This window comes from Phycodurus eques, chromosome 7, assembly GCF_024500275.1.
Source record: "Phycodurus eques isolate BA_2022a chromosome 7, UOR_Pequ_1.1, whole genome shotgun sequence".
In the NCBI taxonomy this organism is placed as follows: Eukaryota; Metazoa; Chordata; class Actinopteri; order Syngnathiformes; family Syngnathidae; genus Phycodurus; species Phycodurus eques.
Window position 1 is genome coordinate 12,829,896 of NC_084531.1, and position 23,820 is coordinate 12,853,715.

Genomic DNA, 23,820 nt, shown 5'->3' on the forward strand with positions numbered 1-23,820 from the left:
TAGAGGAGATGACACAATACTGATTAAGCTTGTCAACTCCTCTAATAGCTTGCTGAATCTTTCAGCATTTTATTTATTTTATTTAGTGTCAATCATAAATATATTTTCTTCCTATTTCCAGTTGTTTCTTTTCCTTCCGGCAACCTAGACGCTACTGATCTGGATACAATCTATGAAAGTAACAATATCTCAGTTGTGTAAAATTGCAAGCAATATGAGCCAAGCTCATAATCATATTGGGCAAAATACCAGAATCTGAGCACAACTCACAAATCCTGTAAAAACATGAATCCAGAAGACTAACTGCCATTTACCCCAGATTTTATTGCAGCCATTACTTTGAATCACTCTCCGGCAAAATGGCAAAAATTTAGTTAGCCCACTCTTGTTCTCAGTGGCTCATTTGTCACAGGTGAACGATGCTTTGAAGAGATGGCAAGGTGCTAACCGGCCCGAAGCTGCGTGGTTCTCTCGTCCAAGGCCTTGTGATAGCTGACACAAGGAGCGCTTACACAATGAGTGGGGCTAGTTAGCCGAGAGCTTAGTGGCTCTTCCAGGGGGGATGTGTCCATTAGGACCGCTCTCTCGCTACCCCAAGTCTTGCTCACCAACTGCGTGAATTTGTCATAAGAACACCGGAGGAAGGAGGGGGAAAGGGGGGTGAGGGTCGAGCTTTGCTAGCAACCGGCACTGACAAAAGTCACTCTGTCGCCGTTGACACTTGGCGCTGAAACGGAAACGCGACTCTCCTGTCACCGAGAAAGAAAAACGGAACGCGAATGTCAAAGCGGTATTCTTTGAGTTTACCTCGCCATTGGTGACGGCCGCTTGGCTCTCCTGCGTCGCCATCTTTCCTTGTCTCTGTCACACAAGCACACTGCTGCTACCTCGCGGGGAAATCTCGCGAGAGTAATGTCACCGGCGTGACGTCTCGGTGGGGGCCGCCGTGAACATCAGATACACTGAACATGACAACGTAAATTATGCGCATTGGTTACGTATTTTGTGACGTTACGTGATTTTCTTTGACCTTATTTGTTCGTACACAACTCTTAACGAATGTGTGTGACGGAAGTGTTTTGAGTCAAAACGGCTTCAGAAACTACTGTATTTTCCCCCCCAAACAAAACAAGAGATAAGTTTCAATTTGTTTTGTGTCGTTATCGTAGTTATAAACACTTTAACACGAAACAAAAGTTTCCTTTCGGAAGTTATAAGAAAAAAATAAACATTTGCATTTTTGGAAATATGAACCTTCACCAAATCATTGCGAAGTCACACAAGAAAAGTTACTTTTATTTTTTAAAGAAATACATAGCTCAAAGGTTTAGTATGATTGGATTCACTATGTTTGCATTCTTTTGTGTTTTATCTTCAGCTATGGTTTCTACAATAATAACACGTGTCATGTTGTATCATCCCTTTAAAAACATTTCAAAATGTAAATGTTTTAAAATTTTAAAATAATACATGAGACAACACAGGCAACATGGTGTTCTTTGTTTAATAGTTCTGAGATTCGAGGTTCTAATCTCAGCTCCAGCATCCCCATCTGGAGTTTGCATGTTTCTGCCTCTCACGTTCCAAAACCATGCATGTAATGCGTCTTTATTGTTGATAAGTGCCCTGCAATTGGTTAATGACCAGTCCAGGGTGTACCCCGCCTCTAGCCTAACGTCAGCTGGGATAGAGCTCAGCTAACCATCGACATTAATGTGTGGTTGGAAAGAAAACATCACTCAAGTTTCTCAACACGCTTTGGAAATGTAGTATGTGATTCATTTTGATTCCTTCAATGAAATGTAGTTGTTCCTAACATATGCAATTTAAGGATGGGGAAATGGTTACTACTGCACAGAAAGTACAATTTTAACTGTGGTAACATTTGTTAAAGCTATGGCTGATTATGGTAACTTAGGAGTTGCCTGCCGTAATTGACACAATAAAAAAACATTTCAGCCATTTCCAACAAGCATGCACTAATTATTCGGTTAAATTTCATCTTGGGGGTAGTTGTACGGTGACACTTTTGATGCCAAATACTATTAAGAGTTAAATTTCAGGGGTTCAATAACAACACAACATGTTGAGAGTGCAAACATTTTCAATGAGAGGAATTCATTAATATAAAAATAAGACGACATACAGAATCTATCTACATGGAGACTTGATGTATGCAGAATTGCACACACACAAACCTTGTTTGGAAAGGAATATCTTCCTTTGGTGCACGCACGTTTGCATATACTGTATGTAAAGGACACATGGTTTATACACACTGCTATGAAGCAAAGGATAAGAAAACTAGGTTAGTATTTAAATGATGTGATTTAACAGGTACAGCTGAAGTACACATGGGAGTCAAATGAAAATTCAGTGCACAACCACAGCCTGCATAACCAAGAATGTACAGTATAGGCATCCATTATTTCTGCTGCATTGGCATGAATATGAGGGAGTTGAAGCTTAAAAAAACTCAAACGTCACTGTTTGTGGTTCATGCCTTCTTGAAAAAACCCAAATAAATCGACAATGTCTTCATCTCACATCTCGCAGTACTACATTTCATCTAAACCGTAATCCTCCTCTGGGAAGTCTCCCACAGTCACATGGAGTGGCTTCACGAACACCCCGTAGTTCTTCTCACACTCAAAGTAGCGCTTGCCCTCGCAACTGTCACAAAAGAAGAGAAACAGAAAATAGTTTTTTATTTAAAAAAAAAAAAAAAAAAGGGGGGGACAACAACAAATCAGGCGTATTAAACGTTCATGAGCTCGCTCTTACCTGCCATCATTTTTTCCCAGTGGCTCGTCATATTTGACGCCCACCCAATGGCCTGGCTTGAAATCTGTTGTGCCTGGAAACACAACAAACACAAATATGGTCACAAAAATGAGCTAACCTTTCATAAACTGCTACAAAAAGTAAGAAAAAATATATTTTTTAGAATGGTATATGCATTTTATTTTTAACAAATTTGGCTAATATACAGTGGTGCCTCTAAAATTGAATCCCCTTTAAGTTGTACAATTTGTAATTCAAAAAAAATGGAGGGAGAAATACATTTCTGAAGTAGCACAAAACTTTAAATATGTCACACAAGACTTTCGCTAACTACATGAGAGCTGAGCTCAGTGAGCATCTAATGATTAATTCCGCAAGCGTGTATTACTATGTCTTTGCTTTTGTGTAATGCCACCGCAGACGGGTACCAGTAGCAAAGAGCTCAAATGTAATGATAACCATGGACGTTAAAAAACAAAAACCCGGCTGGTCAGTACAATATGGCTACAGTAACATTAAGTGAACAATCAACAAAAACATGTTTTTCTGGAGCCTGAGTCCAGGTGGACGGAATTATGAACAGTTCCCAATAACACCGTTAACACAAAACCAGGCTTATTTTACAAAGCAAAATAACATGTCTCGAAAAGCCTACTAGAACATCTAAACGTTTGTTGGGGTTAATCAGAGGCACTGTAAACGGTAGCAGGTGTGTTTTAACATGAGTTTGAATATGACTGGTTAATTCTGAAAACGGTATAAGACACACACTTGTGCAACCACATTATCTCAGCTATTTATTTTTACTTGTCCTCTTGAAAAGATGTAGTTTCCATTGAGTTGTAAATGTTGTAGATCACATTCATGGTAGAAAAAGTTTGAAAATTACTTATCTTGGTCTCATTTTTTATTTCACAAAAACCTGACAGTTGAACAGGGGAGTGTAGACTTCTTATAACCACTGTAGAACCTCCAATTAGGTAAATTCCTGGTTTGTTGCTGTTTATTCCCATAAATCCATGTTAATTCCCATTAAAAGTTTCCAACTTTACAAATTCAGTGAATTTTGCAACCCTACTAAAAGTAGTAGCTAACTTGATGCAGATCTGTCTTTAACATTAAAATTCTATGTGAAGCTCTTTGTGACTTACCAACATACATGACCGTGCCAAGCTTTGTGGGCTGCCCAGGCACTCGCACTTGGCATCGGCTGCCCACGAAAATGGCGTCAGCAGCCGCCTCCTGCTCCTCCTCCCGAGCGATGTTGTCGGCTTTCTTCTTGGCCCTTTCCTCCTCATTGTAACGGCCGAGGGACTGTTTCTTCATGAAGGACCTTGCTGACTCTGAAGGGGAGAGACAGCCATGGGCATATAAACACCGGATCGTCTGTTATGGCTCCGATATACCATTTATGATTGATCTCTACATGAAAACGGGCTCGAGCAAATTTACCTGATCTCTTTTCATAAGCCTCGTCCGACAGAACGAACTTTTCCACTTTGGTGACATCAGTAAACTCTCCTAACTGGCCCCCACTTCGATCAATAACCTGAAGAAGAAAATCAGATACAGAATTTATAATTTTAAAAAAAATGCTTAGGTGTATGTGTCACAGCATACAAGTGACTAAATCAAAACACGAACTGTTGTAAGCTAACGAATTTATATGTAATAATGAATTAAAACGAGCAGGTAGAAAGTGAAAATTATTATTGTAGTATCTTTGCACGACTCCCATCACCTCAATAAAAATCATAATTACAGTCAACTTTATCGTGAGGATATACATGTAAGTTTAATTAATACACTAATTTTTGTTTTGCTTTTTGTCATTGCTTTGGATTGTTCACATAGCCTCTATTTATTTTTTTATTTTTTTTAGCCTCTATCCAAGCCTCTATTTATTGCATTCATTTCCTAAAGTTAGTTAACTAAAATGTATGTAGCCACTTTTTATTCATTTAGCATTAATTAATCTTAGTAAATAATTGATTAAAATGATTTATTCTAAAAAAATTAAATAAAAATACTAAAATTTAATTACGAATAGAAAAATATCAAATGAGAATGAATGGCTCATATTGCGGCAACACAAAGCATTTCCAGTGGAAAGGACAGGTGGCATAAAAGTTTCGGCTGTCAATATGTTAAAAGATACTGGGACCCCATCTGACGGAAAAAATAACCTCTTTTGTTAAATGTGTGATAATCTGGGGTTCTGCAATAGGTATATTCAATACTTTGTTGCTGGTAATTTTTCAAAGTCAAAACGGCATCAAAAGTTTTTAACTTCTTAAAGATGAGGAGATACCTCCTCAAGAAAACACTGCGGTATGTCGCCTGATATGTTCAGCAATTCAAGCCGGCTTTGGGTTTTACCGCGTTTCCCAGTGACCGAGTACGACAAAGGGGATGGAAAGTTAACATTCACCAAGACCAATTTCAACATCACATTCACAACTTCGGTTACAGTCAAAGCTCCCACCCCTTCCCCGCTCTGACCACGGGGAATGAAAAACTCTTGACACATTGATCCTGCGAGCATATGCTTGTTATTTTTTTTCCGCTGTTTTTGTTTTCATAACCCCAATTTTGTTGTATCTGCATCATACAATGACAAAGAATAAAGGCTTTCTATGCTATTCTATTCAATCTTTATGTACAGCACTTTGTTACAGCTGTCGTTTTTAAAGCATTGTATAAACAAAGTCAAGTTGAGAGTTTCAAAGATTAAGCCATGCAAGTCTATGAATACACAAACCTGTACAGCGAAACTGCGAAAGGCTTATTAAATCAGATATGGATATTTTGGTCGTTTCGCCATTACTTGGATAACTGTGGCAATTCTAAAACTAATACGTCATTCACGGTAACATTTATGCGTTTATCTGGCGACTGCAAGTTAACATACCACCTTACACCAAACGCTAAAGTGCTGCGTGCATAGTCAATTATTTTTCCAAACATGTTTTTATTTTTCCCACCATATGCATCATCAATGAATGACCTGGCCTGACTGTCCTTTTTATAAATCAAATGTGGCCCTTGAGCACAAATGTTTGCCCATCACCAACATGGGGAACACAGGCACTTGGTATAGCAATGTGACAAGATTTCCCAAAATAACAGTCTGTCTAAATGGTTGGAATGGTCACTTCAACCTGCAACGCAGCAAGAATTTTGTAAGTCAGATAATAGATTCTGAAGAAATATAGTTTTTGTGTCAGACAAAAATGCCTTTTGGGGGAATGGTTTTGTGTGATATAACCCATAGAAAATCAGGTCAAAAAACAACTTCAAATTAGAGTAACAGTGGAGCGAGATTATTTCTCAACACAGGTCCGAAACCATTTAATTTTGTCTTCTACTCGGGGAATCCCTTTTCCGCTTGGCTGGAAATTTTCAGTTAAAAATAGCCACCAATAAGCTCGTACGACACAAACTTCCGAGGGGTTCTCCAAGTTGATGCAACAAAATTACTGTGATGTTTCAAACGGCATCACTTTCCCTAAAAACTTTAATAGCGCAAATGGAATATTACTGGTGAGACAGGCAGGGTGGGCAGAAGAATAGGTCATATACTTTAGTAATCAACTGGGTTTTTTTTTGTGGGGAATTTTAGAGACATTTGAAGTTTTTTTTTAAAATTTAAAATTCCACAAGGATAGCGGGGACTTGTCATGTTGCTACCAGGTAGCTCCCAGGGACCACATGAGTAGTCCACTTAGCTGTTCTGTTTGCTGAGTGCTGACTGACTTTTTGAACTTTTAAGTAATGCTGACTAGCTTGCTCCATACATGTATTCTGGTGATTATTGTGTGTTTGCTATCGCTGTGACCACTATTTTATGTTGAAATAGTGATGCTACGGAGAAATGTAGTTGAATTAGTAGGGTCACTAGTATCCACCACTGCTGTGTTTGGTTGTAAACACATTACCTGCGGAGCACAGCGCGAGACCTCTCACGCTTGTTTTACGAGATGAAAACCATAAAGGCTCAGACAACCGATTCCTCGCCTCGCGATATCCGGTCCACAGCCCTACAACCGATGCATCTAAGGATTCCTGGTGGGTTTTGTATCGATAAGGGAGTCTGCTACTGATACAGTCGTATCTCTCGCCTGTACGAACAGATATCTGGTTGCATCGGTTTATCGTTCCCAACCCTAATTGTCATCTTGTCTGAGTTTTGTAGAAGTGATCATTTGAATATGAAAACACTTGTAGAGATTGATAGAAATGGGAATATTACTGTTATTGATACAGCTGTTGTTGTGCCCTTTGTTCTTTCGTCCCTGCCCCAGTCGCTCAACCCCTCTATCCTGTTTTCTTTCTCTGTCCGTCTACACTGTCTCTCCATCTCAACCACTGGAAATAAAGCACAGCTCCATACATGTATTCTGCAGTCATCATCCACGGGATAAGAGCCCAGCAAAGCGTTGTCGTCGTCCAGCATCTGTAACAACTTGTCCGACGTGCTAAACAACTCCAGATCCATGCTGGACGGGGGAGCACCCACCACCATCTCCAGTTTTCCCTTAAGAAAAGACAATAGTTAACACTAGTACTTCTATACACACTTGAAGACATTGTTAGGTGTCTGATAATTTAACACACTTGTATAGTTTATATAGTTACCTTCAGTTCTGCAATGGTGATCCCTCTATCAAATCTCCTCTTCACCTCGAAGGAGGATATGGTGGTCGTAAGGCGCACATTAACGGAGGGATTGGTAACAACACTTATTGAACCATCCATCTTCTTAACAGCTTGGATACAGATGCTGGTTAAATATATATAATAAAATAGATTGGTAGAATCTCGATACAATGGCAAACTAATACATTTCACAGAAAATCAAACAATATACTGCACAGTGGAACCTCGATATAACGGACCCGAATATTACAGATATTGAATAAAATGGACCGTCGGGACCGAACAATGTGTCCAAAAATAGCTTCCATTTCTGACTTAAGCTGCCGTTGACAAAGTCTTATAGTTTCAGAATTGGCCGCTGTTGTTGACTTGTGCTGTAGCGCAATTTTTATTTCCGGGTCACAGATATAGCTTATGACTAGATCCAGCCAACAGAGTCGCTGTGCCTATGTGACGGCCATGTTGAATGTGCCAACATTCCATCAACGGCAATGCATTGGTGGTCTATTGTCAAACAGAGTTATATGCGAGGAGAGCAGCATTGCGTGGCCGTGCCTCTGGGGCCGCACTGCAGTCTGGAAGATGCTATTTTTTGCTACAGTAACAGTTTTTTTTGTCAAGCCGTTCGTCTATGGCATCTAATTAGGGCTGTCACGATCAAATCTTTTTAGAATCAATTATCCAATTGATATTTCGTACAATACTCGTGTAATCGCTGCCCCACCCCCAAAATTTAAATCCATCCATCCATTTTCGGACCAGCTTATCCCCACGCGGGTCGTGTGCATGCTGGAGCCTATCCCAGATAACTTCGGGCAGGAGGCGGGGCGCACCCCAAACTGGTTGTCGGTCAATCGCAGGGCACATATAAACAAACAACCACTCGCACTCACATTCACATCTAAGGGCAATTTAGAGTCTTCAATTAACCTACCTTGCATGTTTTGGGGATGTGGGAGGAAATCGGAGTACCCGGAGAAAACCCACACAGGCACGGGGAGAACATGCACACTCCACAGAGACGAGGCCGGATTTTAACCCGGATCTTCAGAACTGTGAGGCAGATGTGCTAACCAGTGGCCCACCGAAATGTTGTTTTTTTTTTTTTTTTGCAACTAACCTGCATTTTATTCTCATTCCTCCTGCATGTTATGCATTCTCTATCCTTAAACTGCATATGTTGGTGCTGAATGTATGGTATAAACTAAAGAATTTGAGACAACAAAAATCAGACTTTGCTAAATAGTTAGCATTCACGATTAGTATTAGCGCACTATCATTTACCATCCATCCATCCATTTTCTGAGCCGCTTCTCCTCACTAGGGTCGCGGGCGTGCTGGAGCCTATCCCAGCTGTCACCGGGCAGGAGGCGGGGTACACCCTGAACTGGTTGCCAGCCAATCGCAGGGCACATACAAACAAACAACCATTCACACTCACATTCACACCTACGGGCAATTTAGAGTCTCCAATTCATGCGTGTTTTTGGGATGTGGGAGGAAACCGGAGTGCCCGGAGAAAACCCACGCAGGCACGGGGAGAACATGCAAACTCCACACAGGCGGGGCCGGGGATTGAACCCCGGTCCTCAGAACTGTGAGGCTGACGCTCTAACCAGTCGCCCACCGTGCCGTCCTATCATTTACCATTTTAGGTAAAAAAGGAAACACGAACTACCATTCAGCTCAGTCATACATCATGTTAAAAGTAAATTACACCGCTTATAGTGATTTCAAAATCACTTACGGACACTCATCTGTCGTTTTTGGCAAAGCTTTTTCACTGGCCCAAGTGTCTCCGTTTGCAACAAATGTCCAGTGTAGTAAATATGGACAGTGGCCAAATGGTTCCGGGCGGCGCTAATTTGATCTGAGCAGCGCAAATATGCGTTTATTAATTGTTTTTATTGCTTCAAGGCAGACATTTTGGGGATGACCAATTTTTGAGGTCGAGTTAACCGACCGATTTCTTTTCACAGTCCTAAAGCTAATCTTATCCAATTTTGGAAATAGAAAGCACAGGGCCCCCCGCCCCTATTAGTCGGTTACATCGAGGACATAGAATGACCAATAACTTTGATAGCCATTGTCTGTTCTATTTAACGCAATGAAGTAAAAAGGCAGACAACGCCCACTTCTAGTAGTTAGCTCTCCCACTTTTACCGTTTTTTCCTTTTTTTTAGCACCTACGACCAAAGTTGCGTTGGTGGTACCTATCCCACATTTTATTATTTAGATACGATAGCAAATCACCGCCTAGCGACACAACGTTAGCTGTTTGGGTGGCTAACATCGGAACGGAGAACTATTCAGGATGCACTCCAGGAATCATTGTAAAGATAGTTACTTACAAATATTTTCCTTTTGAGTGTGTTGTCTCTGACAAGCGGGGACTCAATTAGTCACGTTGTTGTGCTTGCCAAAGCGATGTCGCAGGTCGTTATGTGGTTACGCTTGCTACTAGTGACAATTCCGGCTTTCGCCACTCAGTACCCGCCCCGACAGCTTCAGACAACCAATTACATCAGAGTACGTAGAGTTGGACCAATGGCGTTTCAGATCTGGCGGAAGTAGACATAAAACCGCCTACAGGTTCTGACCAGAACAAAGAGCTCAGAACATATTACTCCATTTATAAAGTCGCTACACTGGCTCCCAGTCAGCTTTAAAATAGATTTTAAAGTTCTGCTACTAGTCTATAAATCACTAAATAGTTTAGGTACTGAAAACATGAAAGAGATGCTAATGGAAAATAAAACCAGCAGGGCTCTGAGATCTACACTCAGGTCAGATAGTGGAGCACCGAGTCCAGCGCAAACACGGTGAAGCAGCATTTAGTTGTTATGCTGCACACAAATGGAATAACTCCAGATTAAAAACTCTTTATTTTTATTCACTGTATGCTGTTGTAATTTTACTTTTCCCTTTATTTTTAATGTTATACAAGCAGATGTTTTTCCTTTGTTTTTAAATGCTTTTAATCATGTAAAGCACATTGACTTACCTTGTGTATGAAATGCGTTGTATCAATACATTTGCTTTGCTTTACTAGCACAGATTGACATATTTATAACCAATCACATTCAGCACAGAAGTGGCAATTGTAACGCACACCAACTGTACACAATGCAGCTTCAACTTGATTTTCAACTATTAAACAATACTTCTGCAAGAATTATATTTCCATTATATCTCTTGAACTAGCTTGACAATGTTCAACCTACACAAGATAACAACTGTCCATTACTTCGACGGCCCGAAACGACCATATTAAAACAAAAACAAAAAAGTCGATTTAGTGAGACTATTACAATTCTTGTGGTTGTTGGTGGGGTTTTGTAACTATCGCTATTTCCTCGCTTCCCATCTGCTGCAATAAATGACAACATAATGGTCAAATTATGTTCATTTAAACTAAATATTTTGCTACGTGGTGGCGCTTGAAAATTGCCATCTGTGCCAACCCTTCCGGCTTCAGACAACCAATCAGATCAGAGCACAATCAGTTTCCCCAATGACGTTTCAAATGAGGCGGAAGTGGAACGCAAAACCGCCTACTAGCGCACAGATTGACACATTTATAACCAATCAGAAGAGAGAAATGTAATTATCGTAAAAGTCACACGATGGCGCTGTAGAATACTTTTCTGGTAAACCCAAATCGCCCGTAAACAAGAGTTGACTTTTGCTGACATTTCGCCAAGAATGGTATACGTATCTCTTGAGCTAGCTTGACAATGTTCAACTTAGACAAAGCATAACAAATAGATTACATAACGAGTTCATTTGGTGCGCTACATCTTTTTCAAAGCATAGAACCTGAAGCAAAACACGTTTCAAGCGTTAAATATAATATATATTTTTGGGGGGTAAAAACAACGAATACAAATAAGCCACGTGGATGCAAATTGCTTCTATGCAACAACAGAAAACAAGGAACAAGCAAATGTGGTTTTACAAAAGCACTTTTGGCTACTAAAACAACCCCGGAGGAGGGTGGTTAAATGATTTACGAACGTATTTACTAACTTTTTCTGGGCTTGTTGAGGGGCGAAAAGGGGCGCGTCCTCGTCCTGGTTGTCACGCTCGCCTCCACTGGTGCAGGAGAGAAAGAAGGGGAGCGAGGAGGAGGAGGAAGGGGAAGGAAAAAGAAAAAGAAAAAAAAAAAGAAAAAAGTTCAAGTCAAAAATGGCTTCCTTGTCTCTGGAGCCCACAGAACAATCCGACAATAGCGCAGAGGAGCCCACCGCTGCGGAAGACGAGAAAGACGCGGAGCAAGTCGCCGAACGCCTGCTCCAAACTTTCCAGCTGTCCGCGGTGAGTTTTTCCACGGAGCAGGTCTCGTGTCTGTGCGAGGCCCTCCTGCAGGCGGGCAATGTGGATCGCCTGTGGAGATTCCTCTCCACCATCCATCCGTCGTCCGAGCTGCTACGTGGCAACGAGACCCTGCTCAAGGCCCAGGCTGTGGTGGCGTTCCACAAGGAGCGCTTCAAGGAGCTCTACGCTTTGCTGGAGAGCCACGACTTCCAACCGTCCAACCACGTCTTCCTGCAGGACCTCTACCTGAGGGCTCGCTACAAGGAGGCGGAGAGGTCCCGCGGCCGCAGCCTGGGCGCCGTGGACAAGTACCGGCTCAGGAAGAAGTTCCCCCTGCCCAAGACCATCTGGGACGGCGAGGAGACGGTGTACTGCTTCAAGGAGAAGTCGCGCAACGCCCTCAAGGAGTGCTACAAGAGCAACAGGTACCCCACGCCGGACGAGAAGAAGAACCTGGCCAAAGTCACCGGGCTGTCCCTCACGCAGGTCAGCAACTGGTTCAAGAACCGCAGGCAGAGGGACCGGACCCCGCCCGGGACGCGCTGCAAAAGGCAAGAAAACGCCAACGTAGACAAACACGCAGCGCTCCGTATTGTTCACTTCAAACGGATTCATTCAGCCTCCGTTTGCCCCTCGATGGGAACAAAAGCCGCGAGCGCGACCGCTCGAGTCCAACACGCGCACGCGAGAGGAGGTGACAGCAAGAGCGTGTTGCTTTTGTTATGAAATGTGAGAAGTGTCCTGAAAAACGCACGCTGCTCGCGCTCGCACCTTACATCTTACAAGAAGAGAACAAAACGCCATGCTTGGAAACCGAGTAACACCAGCGCGGCCGACATTCAAATACAGAAACATCCTAGGCCCAAGAGAGACAGAGGTTTCATTCCTAAAAAGTACAGTTAATATCATTGGAAGGCACTGTGTAACGTTGTTCACAGTTGAAACATTAACTCGACTTCGAATTACTCAATTAGAGTGTGCTGCATATACAAGTAAAATACTACATGTATTGTACTACAGTTAAACACAACTGAAATTTTATTTCCTGTACCTACAGTTAAAAAAAAAAAAGCTCAAAAAGGCTCGCTGCATTAGGTTTGATTGCATTGCAAGTTTGAAATTGCATTTGTATTTCATTCAGTGATTCGTTTGCATACCATTTAGTGGAAGCCTGTGCCACACTTTGAGAATCGCTGCATTACACCGTGAAAATGTGAGGTGTTAGCACCGTTGGCAAAAGTACTCGCACTCTTGAGTAAAATTAGAAGCATTGATTCAGCTCCTGAGCTTTAAGTAAAAAGTACGCTGTTGGAAAAAAAACACAACGCATTACACCATGTAAAAGGGGGATGTTAACAGACGTGGTAAAAGTACTCAAACGTTGTTCTCGAGTAGAAGTACAGATGCAGTACAAAATACTCCCGATCTGCACTAAAGTAGAAGGACGTATACTTTTGTTTAAAAAATGACTGGTAAAAGTAGAAAGGCATTGCAAATGTATTTGTATAGGAGAATTCATACACATGGAATTCAAAATGCAATGCAAGGGCAAAAAAAAAAAAGTCAAGTCAAGGAAAATGATGAGTAAAATGGATTACAATAAAATAAGATGTTGAAAAACAAGGAGAAATTAAAACGAGAGGATAAACTATTTAAAGTGACTACTAAGAATGCATCCTGCATAGTCGAGAGATTATGAAACATTTTTATTGTAGTTATTTACCTCTCTCCAGGACAAATGTGTTCCAGTGTAGGGCTTAGAAGTAAAAAGTCATCACAAAACAAACAAGTACAAACTCATGAAAAAAATCGACTGAAGTACAGTAACAATGTAACAAAGTACAAATACATTGTGTATTTTTACTTCGTTACTTCCAACCATGGGGGGTGTTAACAGATAAGAGTGACCTTATCATATGGAGCTGGTGGTCTGGCAGATACACGATGTACCTTCCCAAAACCAACAAGCTGCAAAGATCCAAACTAGTTTATAGGTCGCGACATTAGGTACACAATCCAATGCTTTAGCTGTATCGAAAATTCCGCTCATGACCTTTCCACCATGACGCCACACGTACTTCCAGGTGGGAAAAGCCTTGGCGACCTCACCACTAGAAAACAAACCCGTCCACATGTTTGCTTGATTCATTCAGATTATTAATTTTTTTTTTTTTTTTTTTTGTAAAGCGGACGAAAAAAAAATCCTGGTGGAATATCTGGCGTAGTTTTTGTCGTCATAGTCAATCACTTTTTGCCACCAAGATGTACCCTGGTGCCGATTGTTCACAAACATCATGACAAGGTCTATTGGTAGGAAACACAATACATACGAGGGGGGGGGGGGGGGGGGGAACAGATAAGAGCAACTCCCTATCTTATCATATGGAGCTTTTTGTGGTAGATATGTACTTTCTCAAACCAACAGGCTAGAAAGATTCATACTACTTTTGGCGCACAGCATTACACACACAATCTAATGAGATCTACATTCAAGAGCTGTATCAAAATTGAAATGAGTATTGATTGTATAACTGCATCAAAACGTAAAAGTGTTTCTCTTGTGTGTTTGTACTGGCAGAATTTATTATGCAGCTCTCGTATTGGTGGGCCCAGTAGTTAGCATGTCTGCTTAACAGATCTAACGTGCAGGGTTCGAATCTCGGCCTTCCTTTGAGGACTTGTTGAGTTTTCTCCAGGTACTCTGGCTTCCTCCCACATACCAAAGAGATGCATGTTAGTGTCATTAAAGCTTGTTCGTCGGTGGGAATGAGAGTATGAATCACTATTTTGCACTTATTGAGGACGTGGAAGAATATCAATTGAGTGACTTGATCCAAGTACCTGTATGTGCAAATCCAAATTTTTCCTCTTGGGGAAAAAAAACCAAACACCTAGAACTAGAAATAGAAATGTCATTTTTTAAAATACAGTACAGGTACATGATTTGCAATTCAGGTTCATTCCTGATGATTTTTGGGATGTGGGAGAAAACTGGAGTGCCCAGAGAAAACCCAACCAGGCACGGGGAGAACATGCAAACTCCACACAGCTGGGATTTGAACCCCGGTCCCCAGAACGTGAGGCAGATGTGCTAACCGGTCGTCCACCGTGCCGGGCCTTTTTCACTTGGAATGCCAAAAAAACCAAACTCTTGCCATTTGTACAACCAAATGCCACACAATAAACCATCGTGATATCGTTAAATCATACAACAACAAATACACAACAGCATGGAGCAATAGCACACAACGCCGAATGAACAGGCTGTTTGGCTAGTGTGACGTCACAGCGCCGAAAAGCAGAAGGCGCATTCTGAATCATATTTATCGATTTAACTGCTGTACAGAATAGCGGCTATATAATTAATCACTTTGAAATGGCAGATGTGGTTTGTAAAGGGGTTGTAGAGATAAAGAGATTTTTTTTTTAACATCTTTGTCCTCTGACCTTTAATCTTTTTGCTGAGCGGATGTAGCAATAATATACCTTTACACCAATTTCCATGTAGAATCAATAAACCAATATAGATTTATATCATCCTTTAACTGATGCTTTATATTCATAGTGGGTGCTACATTGCGGACCACAGATTTTTGTATCTCTGTGAGGTCAGGGATTTGGTCGATAGTGGGAACACCCGTTTAATGACCCCAGGTTTTTGATATCCTTTCAAATATCCACAACTCTCCTGAATCCAATCTAAAGACACCCAATTCCATGTTTTTCTTCTGTTTACGCTTGTATCCCAATTTTACCACTAGAGAACAAAGAATCATACATGTCTCACCTGATCCATGTAGTGTAAATCCAGCCTCAGTGACGATCACATTACTCCCGATGCCTGTCTCTCGAAAATGACATTGTTTCTTCCTGTGGCGTTTCAGCGAGTCTGATGGAAACCACAGCAGCGAGGATGAGATGAGCACCATGGACGACACCCCGGACAAAGTGGACGAGCCTGCTGCCTCCAAGGCATCCATCATCTCGCTCTCAGCAGTCAACTGCGCCTCGGGAAGTCAGCTCATTGTCAATGGTTCGGGCGGCTTTCTCACGGCTTCCCAACCGTTACTGCTCAACGGCAATTCCCTCATCTCCGGTACCGGCGCTGGTGTCATCATCAATGGGCTGAGCTTGGGGGAATGCCAGAAAGTCAGCCTGAGTCAGATGGCCAGCTCGCCTTTGATTCTGAACGGGGCTCAGGTTCTCGCCAAACAAGAGGGTCCGCAGCAAGCAGTTTCCTTGGCAGACCAGCAGGTTTCTCCCATGGTTTCAAAGCCAAACAGTCTTCCAGGAGATGTCCTCAGCACTAACACCTCACCGGTCTCTAACCCAACATCAGTCATCACTCTTCCCATGCAAGCCAAGAGCCAAAGTAGCAATGCGATGGATTTCATCACTGTGCCCGAAGACATTATAAAACAAGAAAGCAGCCAGACAGCGTGCATCTCTTCGTCCTTGTCTCCCTCTCCGCCGACTCTGTCGCCAACAAGCCTTCCTTCCCTGGTCCTTACACAAACCTCCCAGTGCCAGGAGGCCATCGTCCAACCATCCGCAGCCTTGCCCATCTCCAGCTCTGCCTTGTCCCTCCCAAGTCAGCAAGGGGACTATGTCGTTTTTGCCAGTTCGGCCCCTCAACTAAACCCTCCTAGCACGCTGGTCAACTCCAATCACTCAAACCCTCAGGTGTTCTCCTTGCCCCAGGTTGTGCCTTCCATCCAGGGTATACCAGTATCCCAGCTCGTTCAGCACTCCTCTGTAGCACATGTGTCCCAATGTCCTCAGCTAGTCCCGGTTTCCCCCCTCACGTCACCAACCATCAACTTCCAAAGCCTTCCGACAATGAGCAGACAGCCAGATGCTTCTACACGGTTGGCTGATGGTGCCACAAATATCGTGTCTATCTCGCAGGTACCCAGTACTCCTCTGCCACAGCAAGTGACGCACCAAATGGGGACCCAAACCATCAACTGCTCGCCCGCTAAACTCCAGAAGCCACAGATCATGGCAATCTCCTCACCAACACGAGTGGTTCCAGTACCTCAGGCGAAAACCACCGTACCACCTCAGTTAGTTCCCCTTTCTCTGCCCCAACTGGTGCCAGTCTCGTCCATCCAGACGTCCTCTGCCATCTCGTTCCCCCAGGTGGTTCCTGCCAGTCCCCCTCTGTCCATGACCTCAGCCGGAGTTCCCTTGCAGATTCTGGCTTCAGCGCCTGGCGGGATCAATCAAAGTCCTCTCAGGATAAACCAACTAAGACCTATTCACAGTGTAGCCCCCCCAACCAGTGTGACACCTGGTATGCATCTGCTCAACTCTGGGATCATTCAGCTATCTTCTGCACCTCAAGGTGAACACACAGTTCAGTAGCTAATTTCTATCTGATGAGGACCAGGTACCACAATTGGAATTGGATAGTTTTGAAATACAGTATTTAAGCGGCGTTATCAGGAATGTCCATGTTGAAACTAGGACTCCGAAGTAGAACTTACTCGATGTGTCTGAAGGACACTTCTGGTTGTGAATGGAGATACTTTTGTTAAAAATCTGGTCTTATAAAAGGGGTTTTCATTGGTTGTTTTAGCTACACATATGCAGGTGAAAATACAGAAACACCTCCATGGTGGAGATGCAAAGTTTTCATCAGACAGTGATGATGAGTGTTGTGCGAATGCTGAGAGATGCTAATTTCTGCTGCGCTCATAGTAACTCCTTTGCTCAAGGATTCAAAGTCAAAGAGCAAAATGTACGGCTAGGCCAGGACAGATGTGCTACTTATTTTCTTAATATGAATGCAAATTGTTTGAGACTAAAATGACTTTTTCCTGCAAGAACATCAATGCAGTGATGTGACAAAGATGCCCTGGCACCTCCTCAGAGAACCTAAGGAGCCATATGCAACACTCATTCAAAGGTTTAGCCAAGATCAAATTAAGTTCACCTCTAAAGGTTATAGTACATTTCAGGTCCATCCTGATATTTTGCCCGAAAGCAGAATATGCCTAACTTTGTAGTGTATTTACAATCCCTACCTGGGTGTTGCTTGGGCGATCAGTTCACTTAGTTGATTGGTGCTAATTTTCTCAGTATTCACACACAATTTCTGCAAGTGGCAATGATAACCATCTTAATATTGCTAACCATCTATGATGTACGTCTCTGGTAGGTAACCTTCTCCTGGGTGGAAGCCCCTACTTGAGTGTCCAGCAAGGGAAGCTGATTCTGACCATTCCGGCTGGCTTCCAACTCACCAGTTTGCCTCTGAAACCAGTTCCTGATACATCCCCTCATCCTGCCAATGGGGTGAGCCTTGGTCTCACCCCATCAAACGTCCCTGTAACGTCCCAACTTTCGACCACCCCGGACCAGCCCACCAACGTCCTCGGAACACCTCCGCTGAACTTCCTCAATCTGCCTGCTCCGTACTACACCACGGAGACTGAGAGCGCAACCACCCAGAGACCCCCTGTTTCCTCACTGATCGCGCTGGACCCGTCAGTCGCCCCCACCACGCCAAACGCGCTCTCCCCGGAGCGCATGCTCACCCTCAGTCCTATGTATGGAGGGGGGGTGACGCCCAACATCCAGTTGTCCCAGCCGGCCTGGAGCCCGCTGCCCCTTTCCACCTCGGCCGGTCTTACTCTTTTTGATGGGCGAGGGAAGGGAGAGCTATCTGGAGAGCCAACTTTGTTGGGTCTACCGGGTGGGGAGGCCCTGCTTTTGGGGAGCCCCTCTACAGAGCAGGACACCAGCTCCCTACTCGGCCATGCGGAAGAAATAGATGGGGATGCTAAGATTCTGACTCAGCTTCAATCGGTCCCCGTGGATGATGAGCTGGGCTTGTAGACTTGTTTACCTGCCACTTCTGGGGGAAAAAGATCACACCGCAGCAAAAACAATGAAACATGCCATATGGTGCCTATTAGTTTATGTTCTTGACCTGTTCACTCGAGTACGACCATCACAGCCTCGCCTGGCACTTAGGAGAGGAATCTTCTGCAGCTTTAATAGACAGCATGGGGCATCCATCCATCCATCCATCCATCCATCCATTCATTTTCTACCGCTTGACTTTGGGCTAAAGGGAGACTGCACGCTGGAGTGACCGCCAGTCGATCACAGGACACATCGAGACAGACAAGCATTTACATTTACCTGCACCTAGTCAGTGAACGTCAAGTCATACCATGCTAGCTATGCCAAAGTCAACAGGCTAATGTTGACGGTAGGTTCTGGAGTTTCTGGAGCAGTGCTTTTCAACTCCCCTTAGACAACAAAATTGACCACCCACGATATACACACTCTAAATTGATTACAGGTATTATGGTTATTTTTTTATCTCAAAAATAAGCTTTTAGAATCTTTTTAAAAATCACTAGATCACTGTCAATGCAACATTTTCCCCACAGTCACACTGAAATTGTAGGTGAATCAACACTTTTGAACATTAAAGACAAATAACATTTAAAAAAATTAACCCAACGAGGATAATTTCATTTTAGCAACAAATTATTTGAAGAAGTTTGGGAAACCTCATGTCACAGACTTTTGTTTTTAACAGTGTCACAGCGATTCTTTCACAAATATGCAATTTGCGTAGTTAGTAAAAGCATCTCATTTTAGCAACAGATCAATCGAAAGGCTTGCAAAATTTCACGGCAAATCATTTTGCCTAATCAGTGGTTCTGATAATAATCCTAATAATTCATGACTGCTCAATTTGCTGCTTTCTGTAATACTGCATTTTAGGACCACAATTGGAAATCATTGCAAGACTTGTGGGAAATGTCAAGTCAGATGTATTTATTTATTTATTTTTCTCATCAGTGCTTCTGATTCCAAAATAACCGACTACACATTTTTGCTGCTTTGTGTAATACCATCTCACTTTAGCCAATTTATCAGATCAAACCAACGCAAGACATTGTGTAATTTTAAGTCTGTCAAGGTGATTCTGAAACCAAAATAATTTGACTGCTAAATGTGCGTCTTTTCATAACACTATGATTTTAGGAGGTTCACCCATTCATTGGAACCACTGTAAGACGAGTGAAATTTCTTAAACGTATCACAGTGGTTCTGACACCAAAATGATTCATCAAACCCAACCCATCTTGCTGCTTTTCGTAATACCGTCTCATTTTAGCAAGACAATTAAAATCATTGCTAGTAAGAATTTTTCAAAACATCACAGCGAGTCTGACGCAAAATCAATACAAGCCTTGCACATAGTGCTACATTTTGCAATACTATCTTATTTTAACGATGCATTCACAAAAATCATTGCAAGATGTTTGTGAAATTTCATTTTTTGTGACTTCACGATATTCTGATACCAAAATAGTTCATGACTGCTCCATTTGCTGCTTTTCATCTCATTTTAGAACCACAGTAATTGAGATCATATCAGTGAGACATTTCAAAAACGTATAGATACTATATATGGTATTTGGACACCAAAATAATTAATTACTGCGGACCTTACTGTTTTTCCATAACAGAGCAGCATCCCATGCTAGCCACTCATTAAAGGCATCGCAATGATGTTGATGAAATTTCACACCAGAGAATTTACTTAAACATGTCACAGTGGTTCTAACGCCATAATAGTTCATTACCACGCACCTTACAGCTTTTTGTAATACTGATTCATTTTAGGACTACTTTAATTGAAAATCATTGCAAGTCAGAATTGTCGGTTCTGACACAGGTCACAGTAGTTCTGGAACCGTAAATCATTACCACACACCTTTTCGTACTTTTTGGAAAACTGTCTCGTTTATATTCAAGATATTCAAATCATTTCAAGACCGTCAAATTTCAAGTCAGAGAATTTTCTTAAACATATCACAGTGGTTCTGACACCAAAATAATTACCACGCATCTTGCTGTCTAATTTTAGCAACACATGAACTAAAAAAAAGTCGTTGCAAACATGATGGTGAAATTTCAATAATTTAATTTCCAACCAAAGAATGTTTGTTCTTTATTGTTTATTTTTCAAGCTGTTGCGCCTCCCCTGAAGTCCTCTGGCATCTCACATTCTGAAAACCTGTTCAAAGAAACTGGATCCAGATTGGATCATTGGACGATACCGCGCAAGAAATGATCATGACCTCGTTTATTCTCGCAGCTGGTGCGAATGTTTCGCTCCGCTTGCACTGTGGATGTGTATGGCTTTTGGTTGGCAGTGCGGTCAAAGTTAGTTTTGGAGGCAACACAGTAAACTATTCACCAGACCATCTGGGAAAGGCACAGGTCTTGAAATAGTTGGGTGTTGGCTGACATGTCCAAAAATGTTTGTATTTTTTTCCCCATATTGTTTGATGTTCTACTAACAAGGAGTCCACATTTTTATGTGAAACACTATACTGTATGTTAAAGCTTCTAAGGACGTCCAGTTGTATTTTATCACTTGCCTTTACCACTTAAACGAGACAACTGCCCTCCATTTTTAACAATATTAACTATGCAATATTTACGCTTATAGGACACTAAAGTGTTTCAAGTTGGGAAACACTTGGGAGCGCAATGAAAGCTTTACATTTCTGAACTTGACATCATGATGCTGCATGATACTAAAAGACAACGATAAGTGCCTTATATTAAAGCTTACATTTTGAATAAAATGTTTTGACATGTCTGCATCCGAACGGGACTTGTTAGAATACACACTCGTTCATGTATAGTTTTCATTTCTGGTAAAAATGTGTTTTATTTTGAGTTTTCTTTGTATATTTTGCACATTTCACCCATACAATGTTTACACCGTGTTGCTATAACAATGTCGGGACTCGTGATCAGTTTGGACTTTATAATTGCAGAAAAGCTTAACTCTTTGCTTTAATTCTAGTCTGAAATTGTCATGTGAACCTTCCACAGTCAGCGGTGAAACCAGTTTTGGCCATTTATGGTACACAAAAAAAACACATGCAAGGGTTGTGTTGTGTTATACGGAAGCGTATTGCATTCACTTGGATTAAAATAACAAAAAAAGGGGGCTTTGTTTTTTTGAATATTTTTTTCTGAGTATTTTTTTGTTTTTCTGACTAATTGTTTTTCTCAGTTTTTCTGTCTAATCCCCCCCCCCCCCCCCCCTGTTTTTCTGACAATTTTTTTTTTCTAATGACTAATAACAATACCATCTATGTGAATCAAAGACAGGAGTATCTCCCAGTGTCTTAAAACCATATCAAAATAAAACTTGATCAAACTAAATAAGCCGGTCATGTTGCTTACTACGGAGTCCGCAAAGAGTCACTTGCAGTTCGCAGGTTCTCACGTGAGTTCGATGTGTCCCGATAACTCAGAAAAACAGAACAAAAATACTCAGAAAAACAGACAAAAACAAAGCCCTCAAAACAATTACTCAGAAAAACGATGTTTTTTTGTTTTTTTTATCCAAGTAAATGCAGTACGCTTCTGTAGTGTTACAATAACGGCATGTGTATTTTTTGTTACGGCAACATACAAATACATATAAAAAGTGTATCCTTGTTCAAAAGCCAGGTTTATGTGATTATAAAAGGAGACCAAGATAAATAATTTCAAAAAGAAATTCCACCATTAATGTGACCTACAGCCTGTACTATTGGAAAACAATGAAATATTTTAGAGGGATGTAAAAATTAACAACTAAAATGTGGTTGCACAAGTGCAGACACCCCAATAATTGGAATGTGGCTGTTCAGAATTTTCTAATCACATTCCAACTCAATAAATGGGAGTCAGCACACATCTGCCACCATTTAAGATGTCTCTGACTAAACCCAAATACAGTTCAGATGTTCGAGTAGATGTTTCTTGATTTTTTTTGTCCTTTCTAGTAGAAGCCAAAAAGTTTTGCACTAACACTGACTGTTATTTTGAACTGTCCATGATTTCCTTCAGTTCCAACTGGAGAAAAAAAATCCCAAAGCATGATGCTGCCAGCACCATGCTTCACTGTTGGTATTGTGTTCCTTTTTGGTTTTGTGTTTGCTCCAAACATACCCTGGTTCCATTGGACCGTAACACATTTTTTAACATGTGTTTGGAAGATTTTGTCACCAAAAGAACGGCATACTTACAGTATACCATGGTGGTGGCAGCATCATGCTTCAGCTTGACTTGGGGCCTTAGACACGGAGGATGCAATTATGAACAGTTCCAAATAGCAGTCAGTGGAAGCACACAAGCTTCGGGCTTCTACTGGGAAAAAAAAAAAATAATAATAAAGTGTTGTTGTTTTTTTAAATGCCAGGAAAAGCCTACTAGAAAATCTGAACTTTGAGGTTAATCAAAGGCACTTGAAATGGTGGAAATTGTGTGTCGACTTCCAGTAAACATGAGTTTGCATATGATTGGTAAATTCGGAACATAGCCAAATCTCAGTTACCAGAGGGTGTGCACACTTGTGCAATCACATTATTTTAGTTGTTTTCCACCTAAAAAAAACAAAACAAAAAAAATGATTCAAACGGAGTTGTAGAGGTTACAGGCCACAATGGTGGAAAAAGTATTGTAATGATTTATTATGACCTCATTTTTTATATCATAAAAACCTGAAGTGTGTTGACTTTTTATATCCACTGTAGGATGTTTTGTTCGTACATTTAATCCAAAACATGTATCCATCAGGGTTTTGAGTTATATTTGAAAAAGGCTTATTTCTGAGAAAATGATATTCATTTCCATCAGTTGTTCAAATGAATGGCAATCATTTTAAGTGCTCACTCATTGGATCAAATGGTAAAACAAAATGGCAGCAATGCACGGACAAAAAAAACCCAACAAAAAAAAAATTTGTTAACAGAGCATTTAAAGAACAGAGAGATAAAGGGAAATATGAATTTGAAGGTCAAATATGTTTGTCTAGTGGACGAGCCATTTCTAACCCAAATCACGTCAACACAACAGCCTGTGTGGGCTAATGCACAATTGTTTGTTTGTCATCTGATTTTCACTTTCCTACCTGACACACACACACACACACACACACAAAGAACTCCAGCATTCACCAAAGATAATGTATTGACTATTTGATAGTGTTTAAAAAGGGATCACTTGTGTCATGTTTTCGTA

The 23,820-nt window shown here is 41.5% G+C and overlaps 3 protein-coding genes across 4 annotated transcripts in view; 1 reads left to right on the plus strand and 2 right to left on the minus strand.

The window, feature by feature from the left end:
* The window catches only part of clptm1 (CLPTM1 regulator of GABA type A receptor forward trafficking), a 27,408-nt gene extending 26,524 nt beyond the window's left edge, over nt 1-884 (minus strand). The window contains exon 1 of the mRNA XM_061682334.1: nt 808-884. Within this exon, the coding sequence (XP_061538318.1) occupies nt 808-849 (42 nt within the window). The 5' untranslated portion in view covers nt 850-884. The remainder of the gene's footprint in view (nt 1-807) is intronic.
* A 605-nt stretch (nt 885-1,489) lies between these two features.
* tbcb (tubulin folding cofactor B) lies at nt 1,490-11,870 on the minus strand. 2 transcript variants are annotated; one of them, XM_061681356.1, is made up of 8 exons: nt 11,691-11,870; nt 11,473-11,538; nt 7,423-7,567; nt 7,178-7,321; nt 4,237-4,333; nt 3,936-4,127; nt 2,785-2,857; nt 1,490-2,673 (listed from the first exon to the last, which is right to left on the minus strand). In XM_061681356.1, exons 3-8 carry the CDS (start codon nt 7,540-7,542, stop codon nt 2,559-2,561), a joined length of 741 nt encoding a protein of 246 aa, XP_061537340.1. In that variant the 5' UTR covers nt 7,543-7,567; nt 11,473-11,538; nt 11,691-11,870; the 3' UTR covers nt 1,490-2,558. The 2 variants fall into 2 exon arrangements, with proteins under 2 accessions (XP_061537340.1, XP_061537339.1); XM_061681355.1 differs by lacking the exons at nt 11,473-11,538; nt 11,691-11,870 and adding an exon at nt 9,795-9,950.
* On the plus strand, nt 11,622-21,848 carry six5 (SIX homeobox 5). The gene is made up of 3 exons (XM_061681354.1): nt 11,622-12,311; nt 15,645-17,107; nt 17,924-21,848. Exons 1-3 carry the CDS (start codon nt 11,632-11,634, stop codon nt 18,601-18,603), a joined length of 2,823 nt encoding a protein of 940 aa, XP_061537338.1. The 5' UTR covers nt 11,622-11,631; the 3' UTR covers nt 18,604-21,848.
* The last annotated feature ends 1,972 nt before the right edge of the window (nt 21,849-23,820 follow it).